This window comes from Nicotiana tomentosiformis, chromosome 10 (genome assembly GCF_000390325.3).
Source record: "Nicotiana tomentosiformis chromosome 10, ASM39032v3, whole genome shotgun sequence".
Lineage (NCBI taxonomy): Eukaryota > Viridiplantae > Streptophyta > Magnoliopsida > Solanales > Solanaceae > Nicotiana > Nicotiana tomentosiformis.
In genome coordinates, this window is record NC_090821.1 from 15,440,476 (window position 1) to 15,461,422 (window position 20,947).

General features: G+C 39.6%; 1 protein-coding gene across 1 annotated transcript; it reads left to right on the forward strand.

Annotated features, from left to right (window-relative positions):
• The first annotated feature begins 6,344 nt into the window (after positions 1-6,344).
• Positions 6,345-6,840, forward strand: LOC138899799 (uncharacterized). Its single transcript, XM_070186494.1, has 2 exons — positions 6,345-6,449; positions 6,496-6,840. Exons 1-2 carry the CDS (start codon positions 6,345-6,347, stop codon positions 6,838-6,840), a joined length of 450 nt encoding a protein of 149 aa, XP_070042595.1.
• The last annotated feature ends 14,107 nt before the right edge of the window (positions 6,841-20,947 follow it).

Consider the following 20,947-nt stretch of genomic DNA (forward strand, 5'->3'; position numbering starts at 1 on the left):
AAAATTCACCTCTGCGCTGCTCAAATCTAGCCAAAAATGACTTAGTAACATCAAACAATTCTAAAGAAATTAATTCCAAACAATAAAGTCTCAATCTCTACCCAATTTCCAAAAAGTCAATAAAAGTCAACCCTGGGCCCGCACGGTCAAAACCCGAGTCGAGGGGTACATCTTGACTACCCATAACCTCATCTAAATATATGATTAGTTTTCAAACCCGAGTTCAAATTAACTCCCAAATCTTAAATTTTTAATTTTCAAAACATAGTCAAAAATCCCCAAACAATCCTTTCAAATTCCATAATTTTTGGTGTTAAAATCCATGAAATATCAAGATATATTATCAAAATTAAGTGAAAATCATTACCCAATAGTTATGTGTGAAAATCTCCAAAAATCATCCCTCACCAAGTCTAGGGCTCAAAATGTGATAAAATAAGCCTAAGTCCCCAAATACCCAGCTATTAACAAACTGCAGATGTCGCATTTACGACCAGAGGTTCGCAAATGCGACCTCCGCAAATGCAAAACATGGCTGATCCCATGGAAGTCGCAAATGCGACTACAGACTTCACAATTGTGAAGTCATATGTTGCCCCTGTAATGTCGCAATTGCGACCTTCTACCTCAAAATTGCGAGGTCACCAAGGCAGTCACCCCATCCCCCCTCCTCCCCCTCCCCCTCCCCCCCTCCCCGAAAATGCGATAACGACATCGCAAATGTGAGGTGCACAACACCAAAAAATATGAAGCAAACCAAAACACTCCGAAATAATTCTGAAACTCACTCGAGCCCGTCGAGCCCCTCGGGTCCCACACTAAGCGTCTGATTCTTACTAACCCAGACGAAATGACACCAAACTTTGCACACAAGTTCTAAATGCAAAAATGGACCTATTCCAAGTCCCCGAACAAAAATCCAAAATCGATAGCCACAAAGTCAACCCATGGTCAAACTTATGAAATTCTAAATCTTCAAATTGCCAACTTTTGGCAAAAAGAGCCAAATTATCCTAGGAATCTCCGAATTTAATTTCAGGCATACGCCTAAGTCCAAAATCACCATACTAACCTATTGGAACTATCAAAACATGAATTTGAGATCGTTAATATAAAAGTCAAACCTTGGTCAACTCTTATGACTTAAGCTTCTAACCTTGGAACTAAGAGTTCTATATCCATCCAAAACCTTCCTGAAACCAAGACAACCATCCCCTCAAGTCACAAAACAACAATTTAGCACAAGGAAAGCATCAAATGGGTAAATGGGTCTCAAATACACAAAATGATCGGCGGGGTCGTTATAAGAAAGTCGTGTTGGATTGTTAATCTTGCCATGGAAAGAGGTAAGTGTCTTGATTAACCTTGATTGAGGAAATTAGGGTGTAATTGAGTCTATTCTATACATTATCTATGTGATGGGGGCATCGTATATATAAGGTGATGAGTGTATATGCATTGGCCATGGGATAAACATGCAGGTAGAATTAGCCTTATTTATGCCATGTTACTTTGTGTATTATGTCTTCCATGTTTTAGATAAATTATAAAACTCTGTGATTTCTCGTATTCCTGTTATTTCCTATGTTGAGCGTATTGTGATATTGGGCATTGAGATCATTAACTTCTTGATTTGATTGTTGGTGCTAAATTGTTGGTCAATTTTCATATGACAAGTTATGTTCAAATACTACTATTGATGTTGACTATGCTTCCCACCTTACTTAGTAATGTGTTGTATGTGATGCTTGGTGAGGATGAGTGAAATGCACAAAGGTTATTGTCGTACTTGTGAGGTAGAGTGATTGTGCATGAAGGGTGTTTCCGTGCTTTATTCATATATCAATATCATTACACGAAGGGTATTATCGTCCTTGAAAGAAATTGAGGGTATGCACGAAGGGTGTTTCCATGGTTGCTATTATATATGATGTGAGGATGAGATTAAAAGCACGAAGGGTGATGTCATGTCATTTGTTGGTTTCATCGTTCCTTACCTTGTTATTAGGGTTGTTGACTTGCCTTTATGTTTCATAATTTACTTTTTGAAAGGTTTTTCAGAGTTGTTGTAAAAGTATGAGTTGTGGTGTACTCAGTGACACCTTCCTCTACTTTCATGTTTTATGTTCCTTACTTATGTACTTATTGTCTTTCTCACACGTTATTATCATGTCTTATACTTGGCATGTTACTTTTCATCTCGTATTTCTTAACATTATAACTTCTCGGGTTTATTTGTAAGTGTCTAGTCTTAGCCTCGTCATTACCTCGTCAGGGTTATGCTCAACACTTACGGAGTACATTGGGTCGGTTGTACTCATACTACACTTCTGCACTTCTTGTGTAGATTCTGACATTGGTACCAGCAGAGTCCTATGAGGGGCTTAGCATATACCACGTAGACGACATGAGGTAGAGCTGCATACCGTTCACAAGCCTTAGAGTCAACTTTCCAGTTTCATTGTACTATTTCTACTTTTTCAAACAGTATTGTATTTCTTTCAAGACAATGTATGTAGTAAAGTCTAAAAGCTCAAGTACTTGTGACTCCACATCTTGGGATGGTTGAAAGTTAATGTTGATCTTAGACAATTCATGTGTACTTTTGAGTTGCTTTTACATCATATTATTATCATCTTGTTGTTAGTCATAAATGTTTGTTCTTTCGTATTTTCTGTTATGTGTTGGCTTTCCTAGCAAGCAGTGCTAGACACCATCACGACCATGATTGGTTGGGATTTTGGGTCGTGAAAGTTTGTATCAGAGCCCTAGGTTGCATAGGTCTCACGAGTCATGGGCAAGCTTAGTAGAGTTTTGAGGATCAGTATAGAGACGCGTGTACTTATCATATAGAGGCTATGAGGCTTTAGGAAACTTCACTTTCTTGCTTTCTCTATCATGTGATTTTGTTCTATATTTAAGATTGAATCTTTATTCTCTTATTCTCTCACAGATAATGAGGACGTGTACTTGATCCACAATCGATCAGGAGCCGGAGTCCCAGATTGCAGGCACTACTAGGGGTAGGGGTAGGGGTCGGGCAAGAGCCAGACGTAGAGGCAGAACTCAGCCTAGAGCACATGCACCAGCATACATTGTTGAGCCTCAGATAGAGCAGGATGATAAGATCCCAGTTCTGACTGAGCCAGTAGGACAAGTTCAGGTCCCAAAGGGGTTCATTGCTACCCAGTACTTCAGGACACCTTAGTCTACATAGTTGGTTTCATGGAGAGTATGGCTCAAGTAGGTGTGTTTCCTTTGGCACCAACCCTTTTTCAAGTCGGGGAGGAGTTCAGACTCCTACTACTCACAACCTAGAGCAGATGGCCCATTGTTATCAGACCCCAGCAGTTCTACCAATTTGGGCGGTTTGACCAATTATTGCTACACAGCCCGGGGAAAGACCTGCGGTATTAGTTGATGAGCTGACGAGGTTGGACAGGTTCACGTTGTTTCCCCCTTACTTTAGTGGTACACCATTAGATGACCCCCGAGACTTCTTGAACTGTTGCCATGAGATTTTGCGCAACATCGGACTAGTGGAGTCAATGGAGTTGATTTCACCATTTTTCATATGTATGGTTCCGCCAAGAGGTTGTGGCAGGTTTATGAGTAGGGCAGGCCAACGGGATCACCTCTTCTCATATGGGCTCAATTCTCGTAGTTGTTCTTGGAGAAGTTTATTCCTTTCACTTAGAGAGAGAAGTTGCTTAGTTAACTCGAGCGCCTTCAGCAGGATAGCATGACTGTTACTCAGTATGAGACTCGATTTGTTGATCTATCACGCCATACAGCTATCCCGATCCCTACTAAGAGGGAAAAGGTGTGGAGATTCATAGAGGGTCTTACATACAGCATCAAACTTCAGATGGCCAGAGAGACCGAGACTGAGATTTTTCTTACTCATGTAGTGGAGATCGCCAAGAGGATCGAGCGCATCAGAGGCCAGGTGAGGGAGACGACCTCTAACAAGAGGCCCCATCATTTTGGAGGATTCAATGGTACCTTGTCTGGAGGCCATTCTATCAGGTTGGTACAGTCAGCTCTACAGGTCAACCATGGTACTCACGGCAGCCACAGTGCTTATGGACCTCATTCCAAGTAGCTAGCATACAGTGCGCCTCCAGCTCCGGTTAGTGCACCTTTGATACAGAGTTACCAGGGTGGCTATTCGGGTTGTCAAGGACAGCTCCAGGTTCAACAGCCAAGTCAACAAAGGGCTTGTTATGTTTGTGGGGATTCTGAGGCATGTCGTGATATTTTGCCTAATGCTGCAGAGCAGTATGCCACAGCAGGGTACTCATGCCATGATTCCAGAACCGGTTGCCCCACCACCCACTTATCCAGCTAGAAGCAGGGATCATGTAGCCCGAGGTGGAGGCCAGTTAGTTAGAGATGGAGGTCAGTCAGTGCGAGGTCGTCCTAGTGGTGGAGGATAGGTTAGTGAGGCTCAGCCCCGTTGCTATGCATTTCTGGCTAGACTTGAGGCGGAGTCGTTGGAAGCAGTTATTACAGGTATTATCTTAGTCTATCATAGAGATGCTTCCAAATTATTTGATTCGGGTTCTACATATTCTTATGTGTCTTCATATTTTGCTCCATACTTGAGTATGCCTCGTAATTCCCTTGATGTTCCTATTTTGGTGTCTACAATGGTTAGAGATTCCGTAGTAGTTAATCGGGTATACCAGTCTTGCGTTGTCACTATTTATGGTTTTGATACTATAGTTAATCTTCTGTTTCTGAATATAGTGGATTTTGAGGTCATTCTTGGTATGGATTGGTTGTCCTCGTGTCACGCTATCTTGGATTGTCATGCCAAGACTGTGACTTTAGACATGTCGGGTTGCCAAGATTAGAGTGAAGACGGAGCCTCGGTCACTCCATTAGCAGGGTGGTTTCATATTTGAAGGCCCGACGTATAGTTGAGAAGGGGTGTTTAGCATATTTGGCTTACATCCGAGATTCTAGTGTAGAGGTTCCTTCTATGGATTCGGTACCGGTTATGAGTGAGTTTCTAGAGCTATTTCCTACAGATTTACGGGGTATGCCACCCGTAGGGATATTGACTTTTTCGTTGATTTGGTTCTAGGCATTCAGCCTATTTCTATCCCATCATATCATATGGCTCCAATTGATTTGAAGAAATTAAAGGATCGGTTGCAAGATCTGCTTGACGAGGGATTTATTAGACCTAGTATTTCACCTTAGGGTGTGCCTGTGCTATTTGTCAATAAGAAGGTCGGATCAATGAGGATGTGCATTGATTATTAGCAGTTGAACAAGGACACTATCAAGAACAAGTATCCATTGCCTATGATTGACGATTTATTTGACCAGCTTCAGGGTGACAAGGTATTTTCCAAGATTGATTTGGGATTTGGTTACCATCAGGTGAAGATTAGGGCATAGGATTTCCCTAAGACAGCTTTTAAGACTCGTTATGATCATTACGAGTTCTTAGTGATGTCGTTTGGCTTGACTAATGCTCCAGAAGTCTTCTTGGATTTGATGAACCGAGTGTTCAAGACTTATGTATATTCCTTTGTGATTGTCTTCATTGATGATATTATGGTTTACTCCCGTAGTAGGGAGGAGCATGAGCAGCACCTGCATATTGTACTTCAGACTTTGATGGATTGTCGGCTATATGCCAAGTTTTGAAGTGTGAGTTCTGGTTGAAATCAGTTGCCTTCTTGGGTCATGTTGTGTCTTCTGAGGGTATCGAGGTGGATCCTAAGAAGATAGAGGTAGTTCAGAATTGGCCTAGACCTAATTCAGCTACAGACATTCGGAGCATCTTTGGTTTGGTAAGCTACTAACGCCGGTTCCTGAAGAGGTTTTCATCTATCTCAGCCCCATTGACTAAGTTGAATCAGAATGGCGCTATTTTTAGATGGTTTGATGAGTGTGAGAAGAGCTTTCAGAATATCAAGACTGCCTTGACTACAGCCCTAGTATTGGTGTTACCCACAGGTTCGGGGTCTAACACTGTGTATTATGATGTATCTCGTAATGGGCTTGGTGCGATATTGATGCAGGATGGTAGGATGATTGCTTACGCGTCTTGTCAGTTAAAGGTCCATGAGAAGAATTACCCTGTGCATGATTAGAAGTTAGCAGCCATTGTTCACGCACTCAAAATTTGAAGGCACTATCTATACGTCGTGCCATGTGAGCTCTACACCGACCATCGGAGTCTCCAACATATATTCAAGCAAAATGATCTTAATTTGAGGCAACGGAGATGGTTGTAGTTATTCAAAGACTATGATATCACCATATTATATCATCCGGGGAAGGCCAATGTGGTGACCGATGCCTTGAGTAGAAAGGCGAAGAGCATGGGCAGTTTGGCATTTATACCAGCAATGGAGAGGCCATTAGCCATGGATGTTCAAGCTTTGGCTAACTGGTTTGTGAGGTTGGATATTTCGGAGCCTAGTAAGGTTCTTGCTTTTCTTGTGGCATAATCATATGTTGGAGCGCATCAAGGCTCGCCAGTTTAATGATCCTTACTTGTTGGTGTTGAAAGACACGGTGTTGCGGGGTGGTTCTAAGAAGGTCGTGATTGGGGATAATGGTGTTATGCAGCTTCAAGGACGGATTTGTGTTCAAAATGTTGATGGGTTGAGAGATTTGATCCTTGAGGAGGCTCATAGCTCATGGTATTTCATTCACCCAGGTGTCACGAAGATGTATCGTGACTTGAAGCAGTATTATTGGTGGCGAAAGATGAAGAAAGACATTGTTGGACATCTCTCTCGGTGTTTGAATTGTCAACATATGAAATATCAGAAACCCGGTGGTTTGACTCAGAAGTTCGTGATACCGGAATAGAATGGGAGCACATCACTATGGATTGTAGGGTTACCATAGACCTTGAGGAAGTATGATGTTGTTTGGGTCATCGTGGACCAGTTGACCAAAACCACACACTTCACCCCGCTGATGACATCCTACTCTTCAGCGGTTGGCTCAAATTTACATCCGGGAGATTATTTGCCTACACGGAGAGTTGTGCAATGTGAGTTGGACACGCGGGTCAAGCTGAGTATCACATTTCACCCTCAGAAGGATGGGCAAAATGTGCAGACCATTCAGATTTTAGAGGATATATTGAGGGCATGGTATATTGAATTTGGGGGTCAGTGGGACTAGTTTCTACCTCTAGCAAAGTTTGCCTACAATAACAGCTATCAGTCAAGCATCCAGATGGCTCCGTAAGAGGCCTTATATGGGAAGCGATGTCGTTCTTGGATTGGTTGGTTTGAGCCCGGTGAGGCTAGATTGTTAGGTGCAGATTTGGTTCGTGATGCTTTGAGAAGGACGTGATACCATTTGGATAGAAGAGCAAGTTGAGCCCGAGGTTTATTGGCCCGTTTGAGATCTTGGAGAGAGTTGGGGAGGTTGTTTATAGGCTTGCATTCCCTCCTAGACTAGTAGGGGTACATCTGATATTTCACATTTCCATGCTTTGGAAGTACTATAAGGATAGGTCACATGTTTTAGACTTCAGCACGATGTAGTTTGATGAGAATTTGACTTATGAGGAAGAGACGGTGGCTAATCTAGACCGGCAGGTTCGGAAGTTGAGATCTATAGATATTCCTTCTGTGAAAATATGTTGGAGAGGTCAACCCATTGAGGAGGCTACTTGGGAATATGAGTACGACATGAGGAGTAGATAACCGCATCTTTTTACCAGTCCAGGTACATTTCTATGTCTGTTCGAGGACAAATATTTCTTTTAGAGGTGGAGAATGTAACGACCCAATATCACATTTTGAGTACTAGCTCCTCTTTTTGTGTTTCGAGACCTTCCATAGATTTGTTTGATGATTTATGACTTGCCTGTATGGTCCGTGTTTATTTTCAAGAAGTTTAAGTGCAAACTTTTAAAGAAAATGTGATTTTTGATTTTGAAAGTGGCTAAAGTGGACCATGGTCAACATTTTTGGTAAATAACCTCAGATCGGTGTTTCGATGATTCTGGTCGGTTCGTATGATGATTTTGAACTTGTACGCAAGTATGGTTGGGATCCCAGGGGACCCGAGACTATTTTGGTGCTTTATGTGGAAAGTTCGAAAATTGAGTTTGAACTTTGAAAATCTTGAGTTTTGGTAAAAGATTCTTGATTTTAGATGTTATTTTGATGAATAGAGCGAGCGAGTTTGTATGATGTTAATATACTTGTGTGAATATTCGGACTGAAGACTTAAGGGTTTGCATGAGTTTCGGATGGGTTGCGTAATGTTTTTGCATAGCTGAAGGTTGCTGGTGTTGCGGGCTGCAGATATCGCATCTGCGAAGTTCTGTTCGCAAATGCGAGCCTCACATTTGCGAGAACATACTCGCATTTGCGATACTGGGAAGTGGGATGGCAGCTTCGCATTTAGTTCGCATTTGTGAAGTTCCAATTGCAATTGCACCTCTGAGGGTGTAAGGGGAAGCTTCACATTTGCGAAGCATAGTTCGCATTTATGGACTGCCCAGGTTCGCATTTGCGGTCAATGCACCACATTTGCAACATTGGAAGCTCAGAGGTTGGTTCTCAATTGCGACCAGCCGTTCGCATTTGCGAACCTTTCAATTGCAAATAAGAGCTCGCTATTGCAATACCTACAGTTGGGTAAAATATTGGCATTTCGGGACTTAACTTATTTTACATCATTTTTGAGACCTAGAATCCATAGAGGCAATTTTTTTAAAGCAATTTCTTCCCAACTTCATAAGTTAGTAATCTTAACTTGTTTTTGTATAATTTCCATTACTTTTTTTCATGAATTTCACTATCAATTCTAAGATTCATAGAGTAGAAATTGGGAGTTTTGGGTAGAAACTAGAGATTTTGTAAAAATTGAGATTTAGTGGGCGTTTGGACATAAGAATTGTAACCTTTCGAAAAAAAGTAAAATTTTTTTCAAGTGAAAATGGTATTTGAGTATTAGAGTTGTATTTGGACATGAATATAATTTTGGGTTATTTTTGAATTTTTGTGAGTGATCTGAGCAAAAATTTTGAAAATAGCTTTTTGGAGTTTTTCAAATTTTCGAAAAATTTCAAAATTCATCTTCCAGTGAAATTTAGAAATTTTATGGCCAAACACTGATTTCGAAAAAAAGTGAATTTTTTTTGAAAAAGGGTGAAAATATTTTCATGGCCAAACGGGCTCTTAGACATTAGATTGAGGTCGGATCTCGAAATAAATCACATGTTTGGACTCGGAGATGAATGGATAATCGGGAATTGGTCTTAATTTCGGATTTCGACCACGTGGGCCTGGTTTACTTTTTGTTGACCTTTCCAATTATGTTAAAGGATGAACCTTTTTCGTACGAGGGTAGTTTGTAAAGCTTGTCTTGACTTATTTGAGTAATAATCGACTAGATTCGGGTGGTTTGGAGGCTTGTTCCAAAGGGAATATCGTGTAGGATAGTTGATCTTGTCCTAGAAAGAGGTAAGTGTCTTGGTTAACCTTGATTGAGGAAATTAGGGTGTAATGGAGTCTATTCGCTACATGATCTATGTATCGAGAGTGTCGTATATACAAGGTGACGAGTGTATATGCGTTGGCCATGGAATAAGCATGCGGGAAGAATTAGCCTTATTTGTGCCATGTTACGTTCTGTATTATGTCTTCCATGCTTTAGATAAATTATAAAATTCTTTGATTTCTCGTATTCATGTTATTTTCTTTATTGAGATTATTGTGATATTGGGAGTTGAGATCGTTGAATTGCTGATTTGGTTGTTGGTGCTAAATTGTTGGTCAATTTTCTTATGACGAGTTATGTTCAAATACTACTATTGATGTTGGATATGCTTCTCACCTTGCTTGGTACTGTGTTATTAGTGATGCTTGGTGAGGAAAAGTGAAATGCACAAAGGGAGTTGTCGTGCTTGTGAGGTAGAGTAATTGTGTGCGATACAAAGTTTTCGTATATCAATATCATTGCACGAATGATGTTTCCATACTTGAGAGAAAGTAAGGATACTCATGTAGGGTATTTCCGTGCTTGCTTATCATAATCTATTATATTATGATGTGAGGATGAGAGTAAAAGCACGAAGGGTGATGCCGTGCCATTTGTTGGTTTCATTATGCCTTATCTTGTTATTCGGATTGTTGACTTGGCTTTATGGTTTCGTAATTTACTTTTTGAAAGGTTGTTCAGAGTTGTTGTAAAAGTAAGAGTTGTGGTTTACTCAATGACATCTTCCTTTACTTTCTTATTTTGTGTTCCTCACTTATGTACTTATTGTCTTTCGCACACTTTATTATCCTGCCTTATACTTGGTACTTTATCCTTCATCTCGTATTTCTTAATATTATAACAACTCAGTTTTATTTGTAGGTGTCTTATCTTAGCCTCGTCGCTACCTCATAGGGGTTAGGCTCGATACTTATGGATTACATTAGCTCGGTTGTACTCATACTACACATCTGTACTTCTTGTGCAGATTCAGACATTGGTACCAGCGGAGTCCTGAGAGGTGCTTAGTAGATACCACGTAGATGACTCAAGGTAGAGCTACATACCGTTCGCATGCCTTAGAGTCATCTTTTCAGTTCTGTTGTATTGTTTCTACTTTTTCGGACAGTATTGTATTTCTTTCAAGACAGTGTATGTAGTAAACTCTAGAAGTTCATGTACTTGTAACTCCACTCTTGGGATGGTTGAACGTTTGTGTTGATCTTAGACTATTCATGTCTACTCCTGAGTTGCTTTTATATCATATTATTATCTTGATGTTAGTCATAAATTGTAATTTTTCGTATTTTTTGTTGTGTGTTGGCTTTCCTATCAAGCGGTGTTATGTGCCATCACGATCCCAATTGGTTGGGATTCTGGGTCACGATAAATACATGAGTGGAAAAAGTGAGAAAGCTTGCACTAGCATTCAAGTCAAGTAAAGAACTTTCTTCTTTTTCAAAAAGTTTACCTTCCAAACCAATCTCATTAATAATCTCATATGACTTCTCAAAAATGGAAAATTTGATTGGTAAATCCAAATCAAACTCAAAAGATTCCATCTCACAATCAAACAAGAAATATTCAAATGGCTTAAAGCTTGAAACTTTACTACTCAATTCACCTTTAAAGAAGCAATCATCACCAATTAAATAATGATCCTCAAAAAAGGAAGCATGAATAATAGCAATCAATAGATCAAGCTCAACAAAATCACATAAAGATGCAACATTTACGCATTTCTCAACCTCAATCAATGATTCTTCATAAGCAAATAGGTCATTCAAACCATCAAAGCAACTAGAATCACTATCTAGTGTATCTTCACAACTCAAAGAATTATTAGAATCAATAAATGCACCAAAACTAATACTTGAAATATCAGTATGCTTATCACAAGAATAAAGAGTGTTAGATTTAGCAATCATACCTTGATGCACTTCTAAAGATGTTATTTTACCTCCTTGAAGAACGGAAGAATCTTCTCTTTGGGCTAGGGTGGACTAGACCACCTCACTTGGAGCTCTTTCTTCTACACTTCCACTTGAATTGTTCTTCAAAGGATCTATATAATAAACCAAACAACTAGCAAGAAAAGCAATAGTCATAAAAGAATTATAAGAAGGATGCTCCTCACTTGAACTGTCTTATTTTCTCTCTTCTTTCTTTCCAATCTTTTCTATTCCTTCTTTCTTTGCTTCTCACTCAATTTTTTCATATGCCTATAATCTTCACTCACTTGAAATTGAGTCAAAGGGGTAAGGACTATATTCTTGCCATTTTTCTCAAAAGAATACTTATTAGTCCTTCCATCATGTGTAGTACCCTTGTCATATTGCCATGGCCTCCCCAGCAATAAACGGCATGCTTCCATGGGAACCACATCACAAATTATCTCATCAACATACTTTCCAATTTTGAAACTCACCAAGACTTGTCTAGTCACTTTAAGTTCACCACATTTATTAAGCCATTGGAGTTTGTAAGGACGAGTATGTCTTTGACTCTTCAAATTTAATTTGTCAACCATAGAAGTACTAGCAACATTAGCACAACTACCACTATCAATAATCAAATATTACACTTGATCTTTAATCTTACACCTTCCATGAAATAAGTTCTCTCTTTGGTTCATATCTTCCATCATTTGGGTACTCAACACTCTCCTAACATACAAAGGTAAACTAGGAGAGTCATATTCTACTTTATCATCACACTCGGCCTCTTCTTCTTCACATGGTTCTCTACCTTTTTTTTCCCTTTCATAAGCTTCTTCCATAAGGATTATGGTTCATCTATTAGGATATTCACTCATTTTATGACCATATCTTTGACATTTAAAGCACCTATTAGAGTTTGAATTTTGAAAGTAAGATTTAGAATTTTTACCTCCCTCCTTAGCCTCAACCTTTGGTTTGCCTTCGTCATTTTGCTACTTGGAGTCAACTTTTGGCTTGTTCTCATTTGAAAGAGATTGTCAAATTTCCTTATTTTTTCCTCCATAAAGTATTGTAGCTTTTGGATTTGATCTATTTAAGTTGCTTATCTTCTTAGAACTTATTTTCAACCTTGATAGCCCCTTGGAGTGCCTCATGTATAGTAGCAAATTTGTGCAAGGTCATTTGGCTAGAGATTTCATGTTTAAGTCCCGCCAAAAATCTAGAAATCATGAGTCTTCCATTATCGTCAAGATTGGCTATAACTCTAGTTATCTCCAATTCTTCAAAGTAAGCCTCCACATTCTTGCTTCCATGCTTCCTGTTGTACAATTTAGTAAGCAAGTCATTCACATATTCTTCGGGCACAAATCTTGCTCTCATAACCACTCTAAGAAATTCCCAAGAATCAATAGCCATATCTCCATTTCTATTTCTATCCCATTTCACTTTCTCCCACCAAGAAGAAGCATAACCAACAAGTTTAGAAATGACATGCTTGAACCTCTTTGCATCGGATACATTGCTAAGCTCTAATATCCTTTCCATTTGTATTTTCCATTCTAATAATTCCTCGGGATCACTACTTCCTTTAAAAGTAGGAAGTGAAGTCTTGATGTTGTTAAGACCCCGGTCTTCTTCATCTCTCCATCTTCTACCATGTTCTTTATTACCATTATAACCATAATCATAAATATCATCCAAGTTCCTACCTTGATATCCCCTACGATTCCTTCCACCTCTCCCTCTAAATCCACCTTGTCCATTCCTCATTGGTTGGACTTTAACTGATTCATCATAGTGGTTGTCATAGTCCAAATCATCAAGTTATTTTATGATCGTTGTGGCCTAAGGTTGTTGTTGTTGTTGCTCAACCCTTGCTTGTCTAGATTGTGGTTGATTGATTAGCCTTGTAATGTGTGGTGCGGTTGGAGTAGAACTAGTTTGTTGTGTTGCAGTAGTTTCCACTCCTTGGTTAGGATTAGGTGGTAAGCCACGGCATTGGTTAAGAACATTGTCATGAGACTTGACCATATATTGACCATATCCTTTGTAAAGCCTCCAAAATGGTCTCATTAGATCCTCCCTCCTTTGGAGTTGAAGTACCTCCAATATTCCAAATATTAGTACCCACAAACAAAGAAAATAATTAAAAAATAAAAAGACCTCCCCAAATTCACTCCCTTAGTGTATTCCTCAAAGATTGCACTCAAATTTTACCACTCGTGTATCACTCTTGTGCACTTGGCTTTTAGGCACACACTCCAATAATCTCACCACTCAAGCCTTTTTTCACTCTTAGATGAATATTCAAAGTTGATGTCAAACTCAATCAAGCCACTTTCAAGCGGTTCTTCCAAACTTTGGGGCGAGAATACAATTTATGCGACTCAACAAAGAAGCTAAAATAACAAACGAACAACAGAAACAAAAAATTAACAAAACAAATAAAGAGAAAAGCATGAAGAAAATTGGACCGAAAAGAAAATACGAACACAAATGACTATATTAACACAAGCTTGAACTAATACTAAATGAAATCTAGCTAAGAATGCAAAAAGAAGTGGAAAAGGAAATATATATATATATATATATATATATATATATATATATCAGGCAGTGTTCTTAGTTCTTTCAAGGTGTTCAAAAATGATGGTCTTCAAATTTAGCACTAAATTCTTCCAACAAGAAGTGGTTAATCTCCTTGACTAAAGCTCAACACCACGATTCATAAATGCGTAAGAGAATTTCAAGATGGACAATTCTAAGTTCCAAGAATTCCAAGTTCATGGTGATATTCAGAACCTCGATTCTCAACAGCAACCATAGATTAGAATTTAGATTAAGGCTCAACTTCTTTAACTGATGTTAGCATATTCTTGAGATGATTCACTCAAATTTTGAACCACACTTCGAAATTTTAAAAAAAATCCAGATTTCACAAAGTCACGAAGAGCAGCTGAGCCTCTAATTGTCACGACCCAAATTTTCCACCGTCGGGACCGTGATGGCGCCTAACATTTCATTTGCTAGGCAAGCCAACGTTAGAATAATTTATCCATTTTAACAATTTAAATTTAATTAATGAAGAAGAACTGATTTAACTGCAATAATTCAAATATAAATGCGGAAGCTAAAACTGTAGAAATCCTTGAACCCGGTGTCACAAGTGAATGAGCTTCTAGAGTAATACATACAAGGGTCTGAAATAAATACAAAGTTGTCTGAATGAAAATACACGGCTAAATAAAAATAAAGATGGGGACTTCAGGAGCTGCGGGCGCTGAGCAGCTGTACCTCAAGTCTCCGCAGGTCATCCAATCCGAGCTCTCTAGTAGCTGCTGCTGGGACCGTCTCCAAAATATGCACAGTGTGCAGAGTATAGTATCAGTACAACTGACCCCATGTACTGGTAAGTGCCGAGCCTAACCTCGACGAAGTAGTGACGAGGCTAAGGCGGGTCACCTACTCTACAGCTTGAACGCAGTATATAATAATGACAGAAAATGGGAACACTGAATAGAATTAAACAGCCAACTAAAAATAATAACCACAGCCTCAAGAATAAACCAGTGTCGTCCAGAATTACCAATATTTAATAATTCAGATACAAATACCAAAAGAAAACCAACACAGCTCAAGAAATGAAAACATATAGGTTGTTGCGGTACGCAATCCGATCCCACCAGACAACACAAATTCCTCCCTTATTTCACCATAACGATATCAACAATAGTAAATAATATATATATGTTTCGGCGCGCAATCCGATCCCACCATATGTCAATATCAGTATCATAATTCACCCTTATTTCACCATGTCAATCCACCTTTATTCCACCTGTTGCAGCGTGCAATAAAATCCCACCGTATAGTATAAATTCACTCTTATTCCACCACATCAATCCACCTTTATTACACCTTTTGCGGTGTGCAGCCCGATCCCACCATATCAGTACTATGTACTCAATGCACAGTCAAATCAACAGTTCATACCACAATAACCTTTATGATCAACAATTACCAAACTGAACCCAATGGAAACCTCGTACAATATAGAAAATCTACATGAGTATTACTACACAGCAAGACCAATCCAGTAATTGACAATTAGAAGATGCAAGTAAGTCAATTTAAGCAAATAGCAGGGAATCATGAAACTATAGAAGAACTAACGTCGTGAACAGGAGAAGATATTGAATAACAAGTAGCAATTAAACATGGAAAGCATTTAGACCATATAACAATTAAGACATGAAAGGAAATAATTAAGGAAAAGCGGTAAATTAGGGAAAACAGATAATCCGGCAGCGTATAAGCACTCGTCACCTCACATATACGCCGCTCACATGGGAATCACGTAGCACATAGTCCGAGGGTTGCTAATTCCCTCAAGTCAAGGTTAGACACAACACTTACCTCGCTCCAAAGACCACTCAAAGCTCAACCACAGCTTTGCCTTTCAAACCAGCCTCCGAACCAACAATATCTAGCAAACTACCAACCAAACAATTCAAAATGAGCCTTAGGAATCACCCACGATTGCAAAAGATTCAATTTAGGTCATTATTGAAAAAGTCAACAAAAGTCAACTCCCGGGCCCGCTTGGTCCAAAATCAAAATTCAGACCAAAATCCGATTACCCATTCACCCCCGAGATCGGTTATGTAATTTGTTTTGGAATTCGACCTCAATTTGAGGTCTAAATCCCCAATTTACCAAATCCCTAATTGCTACCCAAAAACCCTCAAATTCCACCATGAAAACTCTAGAATTTTAGGTTGAAAACTTGTGAATTGTAGTGAAAGATTGGAAGAAACTAGTTTAGAATCACTTACCAATGATTTGGGGAAGAAAAGTTCTTTGAAAAATTGCCTCTAGGGTTTTCTTGTTTTGAAAATTTGAAGAATGAGCAAAATCCCGTCTAAGTCAAGTTTTACCCAGCAGCAGATGTCGCAATTGTGATATCATGTTCGCAATTGCGAGGAAGAGGTCACAATTGCAAACTCCTTCAGAAATCCCAGTGATCGCAAATGCAATAAAATAGCCGCAAATGCGAACCGTGCAACCCTCGCAAATGCGGTCCGACCTTCGCAAATACAAAGATTCTCAAAACAATGCTGAGTCGCAAATGCGACTCTGCCTTCGCAAAAGAGGAAAAGATAGGTTCGCATATGCAAACTTTAGCCTCGCAAATGCGAGTACCCCCTGCCATGCCCTGGCTCGCAAATGCGATAGTCTCTCCGCAAATGCGAGATCTGCAGCAGACACCAGAAACAAAAATGCATCAGCTATGTTTTCTAAGTCCATTTCAATTCGTAGCCTATCCGAAACTCACCCGAGCCCTCGGGGCTCTAAACCAACTATGCACACAAGTCTAAAAATATCATACAAACTTGCTCGCGCAATCAAATCGCCAAAATAACACCTAGAGCTACGAATTGAACACTAAATCAAATGAAATTTTCAAGAAAACTTTGAAACTTCTATTTTCACAACCGGACGTCCGAATCACGTTAAACCAACTCCATTTCTCACCAAATTTCACAGCCAAGTCATAAATATTGTATTGGACCTATACCGGGTTCTAGAACCAAAATACGAACCCGATATCCAAAAAGTTAACTATGGGTCAAACATTTCAAGTTCATTAAGCCTTTAGCTTTCAAACTTCAACAAAGTCTAATATCTCGGGCTAGGGACATCCGAATTCGATTTCAGGCATACGCTCAAGCCCCAAATCACGATACGGATCCACCGAGACCATCAAAACATAAATTTGGGTCTGTTTGCTCAAAACGTTGACCAAAGTCTACTCAAATAATTTTTAAAGTAAAATTTCAAGGTATTATAGGTTATCCCATTCTAATCTATCCAGTGATGAGCATTTAGCATACACAAAGGTCATCACAATGTGCTTCCATATCCTGTCAGTTGTTGGTTAGTGTCAATCAGCAGTTCCCACCCTACTACTGCATCAATAAAAATCCATTTCTTCCCATTGATATCAGGCAGTGTTGTTTCCAAGCCCAGCCTTCTCCTGTAGTTTTGAAGTAACCATTGTTTCTGGAAAGGTTCCATGAGTTCTATAATGAAAAAACCATGTTCCTTTTGCATGTTGATAACTCTTTGAAAGGCCTGTTGAGTCTTGGCAGACCTTATGTTCCATATTAAGGTTTTAACCATCATCTAGTTGTTGATGCTGCCCTCTTGGGCAAGATTCTAGTTGGTGGTAGTGTTTAGTATGCATTTGCTTCCTTCCTTTCTTTCCATTTCTGGATGAGAACATAGGTGACAAATCTCCTTCTCTTGGGACAACTTTAAAGTTACCTGCAGTAGTATCATCATCATCTTCATCTGCCAGTTGTTGTTCGTCAATCAGAGCTGTATGAATTTCAACAGGCAGTTCCTTGTGTGTGATGATATCATGGAGAATCTGATTGGGAGAGATCAGTGGCACATTGAGTTGGATCTGCATTAGAGAACCTGTAGAAGAAGCACATGTAATGGGAGCAATGCTAATTGCTGTTGATTCCCTCTTTACTATTGGAAGCCCCATCCGGTCAAGGCCCCTGCTGGAGTTCTGCTCACAAAGAAGTTGTAATTCTTATGTTTTCATTTGTTTTGAAATCTTTCCAACACCATCAGGACCCTTCTCCATGGGGAAACCTTACAACATATCAAATGCAATAGTTGCTAACATCTTCCTTGTGTTGCTATTATTCATTACTTTCATGGTTGCTGATGTTTCTGTTGGTTCTATACTTGTGTTGGCTATTTGATCTTCAATTCTGAAGGCTGGATTTGCTTCTGGGTTGATCTCAGGTTGTTGTACTTCATCACTGCAGAGTTGTGCAGCACCTCTTGTGGATTTAGGTGATTCCCCAATAGTCTGTGAATGCACTTATTAGCCTGAGTGATTTGGGGTAACATTTAGGACTCGCTTTTGCGTTCCAAAGCTCCTTTGAACCCAGGATGCTATGGTTTCCTTTAGGGTTGTCCATTTGAACCTAGGTTGTTGTAAATTCTGCCCTTGCTTCATTGTTGTTTACTTTAGTTGTGGCTTGTATTTTTTTGGCAGGCTCTATTATTGCGTTGGTAGTGTATCTTCAAGGGGAGTAGCTCCAGAATCTGCAAGCTATTTTTTGGATAGTTTTTGTTTTGTTTTGCAGTTCTTGCTGATGTTGGGGTTAATCTTGACCTTTGCTTATTTCTCTTACTTGTGAACTAATAAGTGCAGGAGATTGAATTTCAGCAACAGGAACAGTGGAATGAAATTATTTTATGGAATTATCTTTAGAGTTATCAATCTCAGCAGGAGGAGGATCCACCTCCTTTGGAATATCTGCCTGAATAAACTCAATTGTATCCTTAGGCCCCACTTTTCCACCATTAACTGCTCGAGTATTGATTTTAGGATTTGAAATGGGATCTTTCACCGGTTCTAGGGAAACTGTTTCATCTGTTTGAAGATGTATAACTGGTGATTTGTCTACTTTGGACACATGTTTCTCTGTCACTTGTTATGCTAGTTGTTTGAATTTCTGTTGCTTGCTCCTTTGGTTGACACCCCTAAAATTTCTTTTCTTTTGAGTTTGCCGTTGGTCTTTGGGATGGTTATCCCTTGGTTATTGTTGAGTTGTTGCCTTGTTGTTTAATACTTGTTGTTGTTCCTCTATTTGGTTTTGCCCTCCCTGATTCTCTTTGGAACTCTGATTGGTCTAGAGTTCAATGTGCTGATGTTGGTGATGTTGTGGGCCAGGAGTACTTGTAGCCCTGGTTGTAGTTTGACTGGCATTGTTGTCTAATGAATCTGCAGCAGATTTCTTTTTTTCTTCCTCATCTATTTTCCTGATGGAACAATAGTAGTCTTCATGTCCCAAATGTCTGCAGTGACAACAGTAAGGGGGAAGGTCTTCATACACAACTTCCAACCATTGGCCATCCCCATTGACATCCTGACCATCATCAAAGCCAAGCCACACATGGTGAGGCCTTGTTTGTGTTAAGTCCACCAACATCCTTACATTGGCTACACTTCCCCTAGTCTTTTGCATTGAATAAAGGTCAAGGTGCAAAACCTTATTAACTGGTGATAGTAAAACTAATAAAACCTCCATGTAGTAGAAATGTCATGGCAGCTCTGGGATGACTATCCAAACAGGGACAATAAGAGTATCTTCATTTGGATTGAAGTTGGGTGTCCAAGCTTGTAAATCCATTCTTTGTCCCTGAATATACTTGAACATTTTTGTCCAGGCAATGGTGTGATCATACTCATTGTCAAGGTCAATGTAAATTTTTCTAGCATTAAAATAAGGTATCTTAACTCCTCCTCTGAGTTCAGTTTGGACAATGAAACTGCTCCTAATCTGTTGCATTCTAGGCATTGTATTTAGAAACCTGCCTACAATTGTATATTGGCACCTGTTTGCAAGAGTGATCATGTAATCCTTTCGAGGGAAGATAACAGTTGACTGGCCCTACTTGGTAGTTATTCTGGGAGCTGTGAATTCTATTGGGGCAATCTCTGCAGGCTGCTTTGCTCATAGTTTGGTAGCTAGAGACTGCGTGATATTAGGAGGTGGTGGAGTAGGATAGGAGGGTATTTTATGTGGTTGGGATTTGTTGTCTTTTGTATTTTGTGGGGCAGCTGTTTTAATGGTCTGAGGCTCGGTATTTTGGCTAACAGTTGTAGATGCTTTAGTAGTGTTAGGGTGTTCTGAGTGAGAAAACGTTGTTGCATTTGTAGGATTTGTGTGTGAGGGTGGTAAAGGTGTGTGTTGCCTGTAAGCTTTTGCTTGAGGAGTAAATTCTTTGGGAGGTAAGCTATGATTGTAGGTGTTCTGGTGCTGGCTGTTAGTTGGAATTTGATGTTTAGTGGCATGAAATTTATCAAAATTAGCAGATACTTTATGAAAGGTAGAGGATGTTGGTATGTGAATGTGTTGAGGCTGTGAGTGATCATTTGCAGCCCTAGTTAACATAGTAGTTGTTGTAGGAACCAGGTTACACAAAGGAGCTGCAGAGATAGTTCCTGCTGCTGGTAAATTTGGAGATGTAAGAATTGGCTGAAATTGATGTGTAGGGGATGGTTGAGATACCTTCTCCATGTCAACAGATAGCAACTCGATTGGTCTTTGGACAGGTGAAGGAGCAGGAACAGGCTGGTAATTCAGTTGCACAACATCAAGGGCATCACTTGGTCGAGCATCAGATGTCTCAGCTTGTGCTTGGAGTTGGACATCTTGGTGACTTGTATCATCCTGTATTGGAGTTTTTTAAGCCAATGGGATCCCAATTGCAGTGGTAGAACTGGTTGAAGCATTTTGTCGAGCAGCCAGGGTGGAAGGAATTGCAGAGGATGATTTGTTGATTGTTGTGGAAATTGGGTCAATAAAGTGTTGAGTTGCTTGCTGAGAGATATTATCTAGATGTGTAGAAGTTATTTCCCATTGAGTTGTATTTGTGTGGATGCCTTCTTCGTCATCTCCATTAGCTGTGTGATCGCGACCAAAATGGGATGGGAAGGA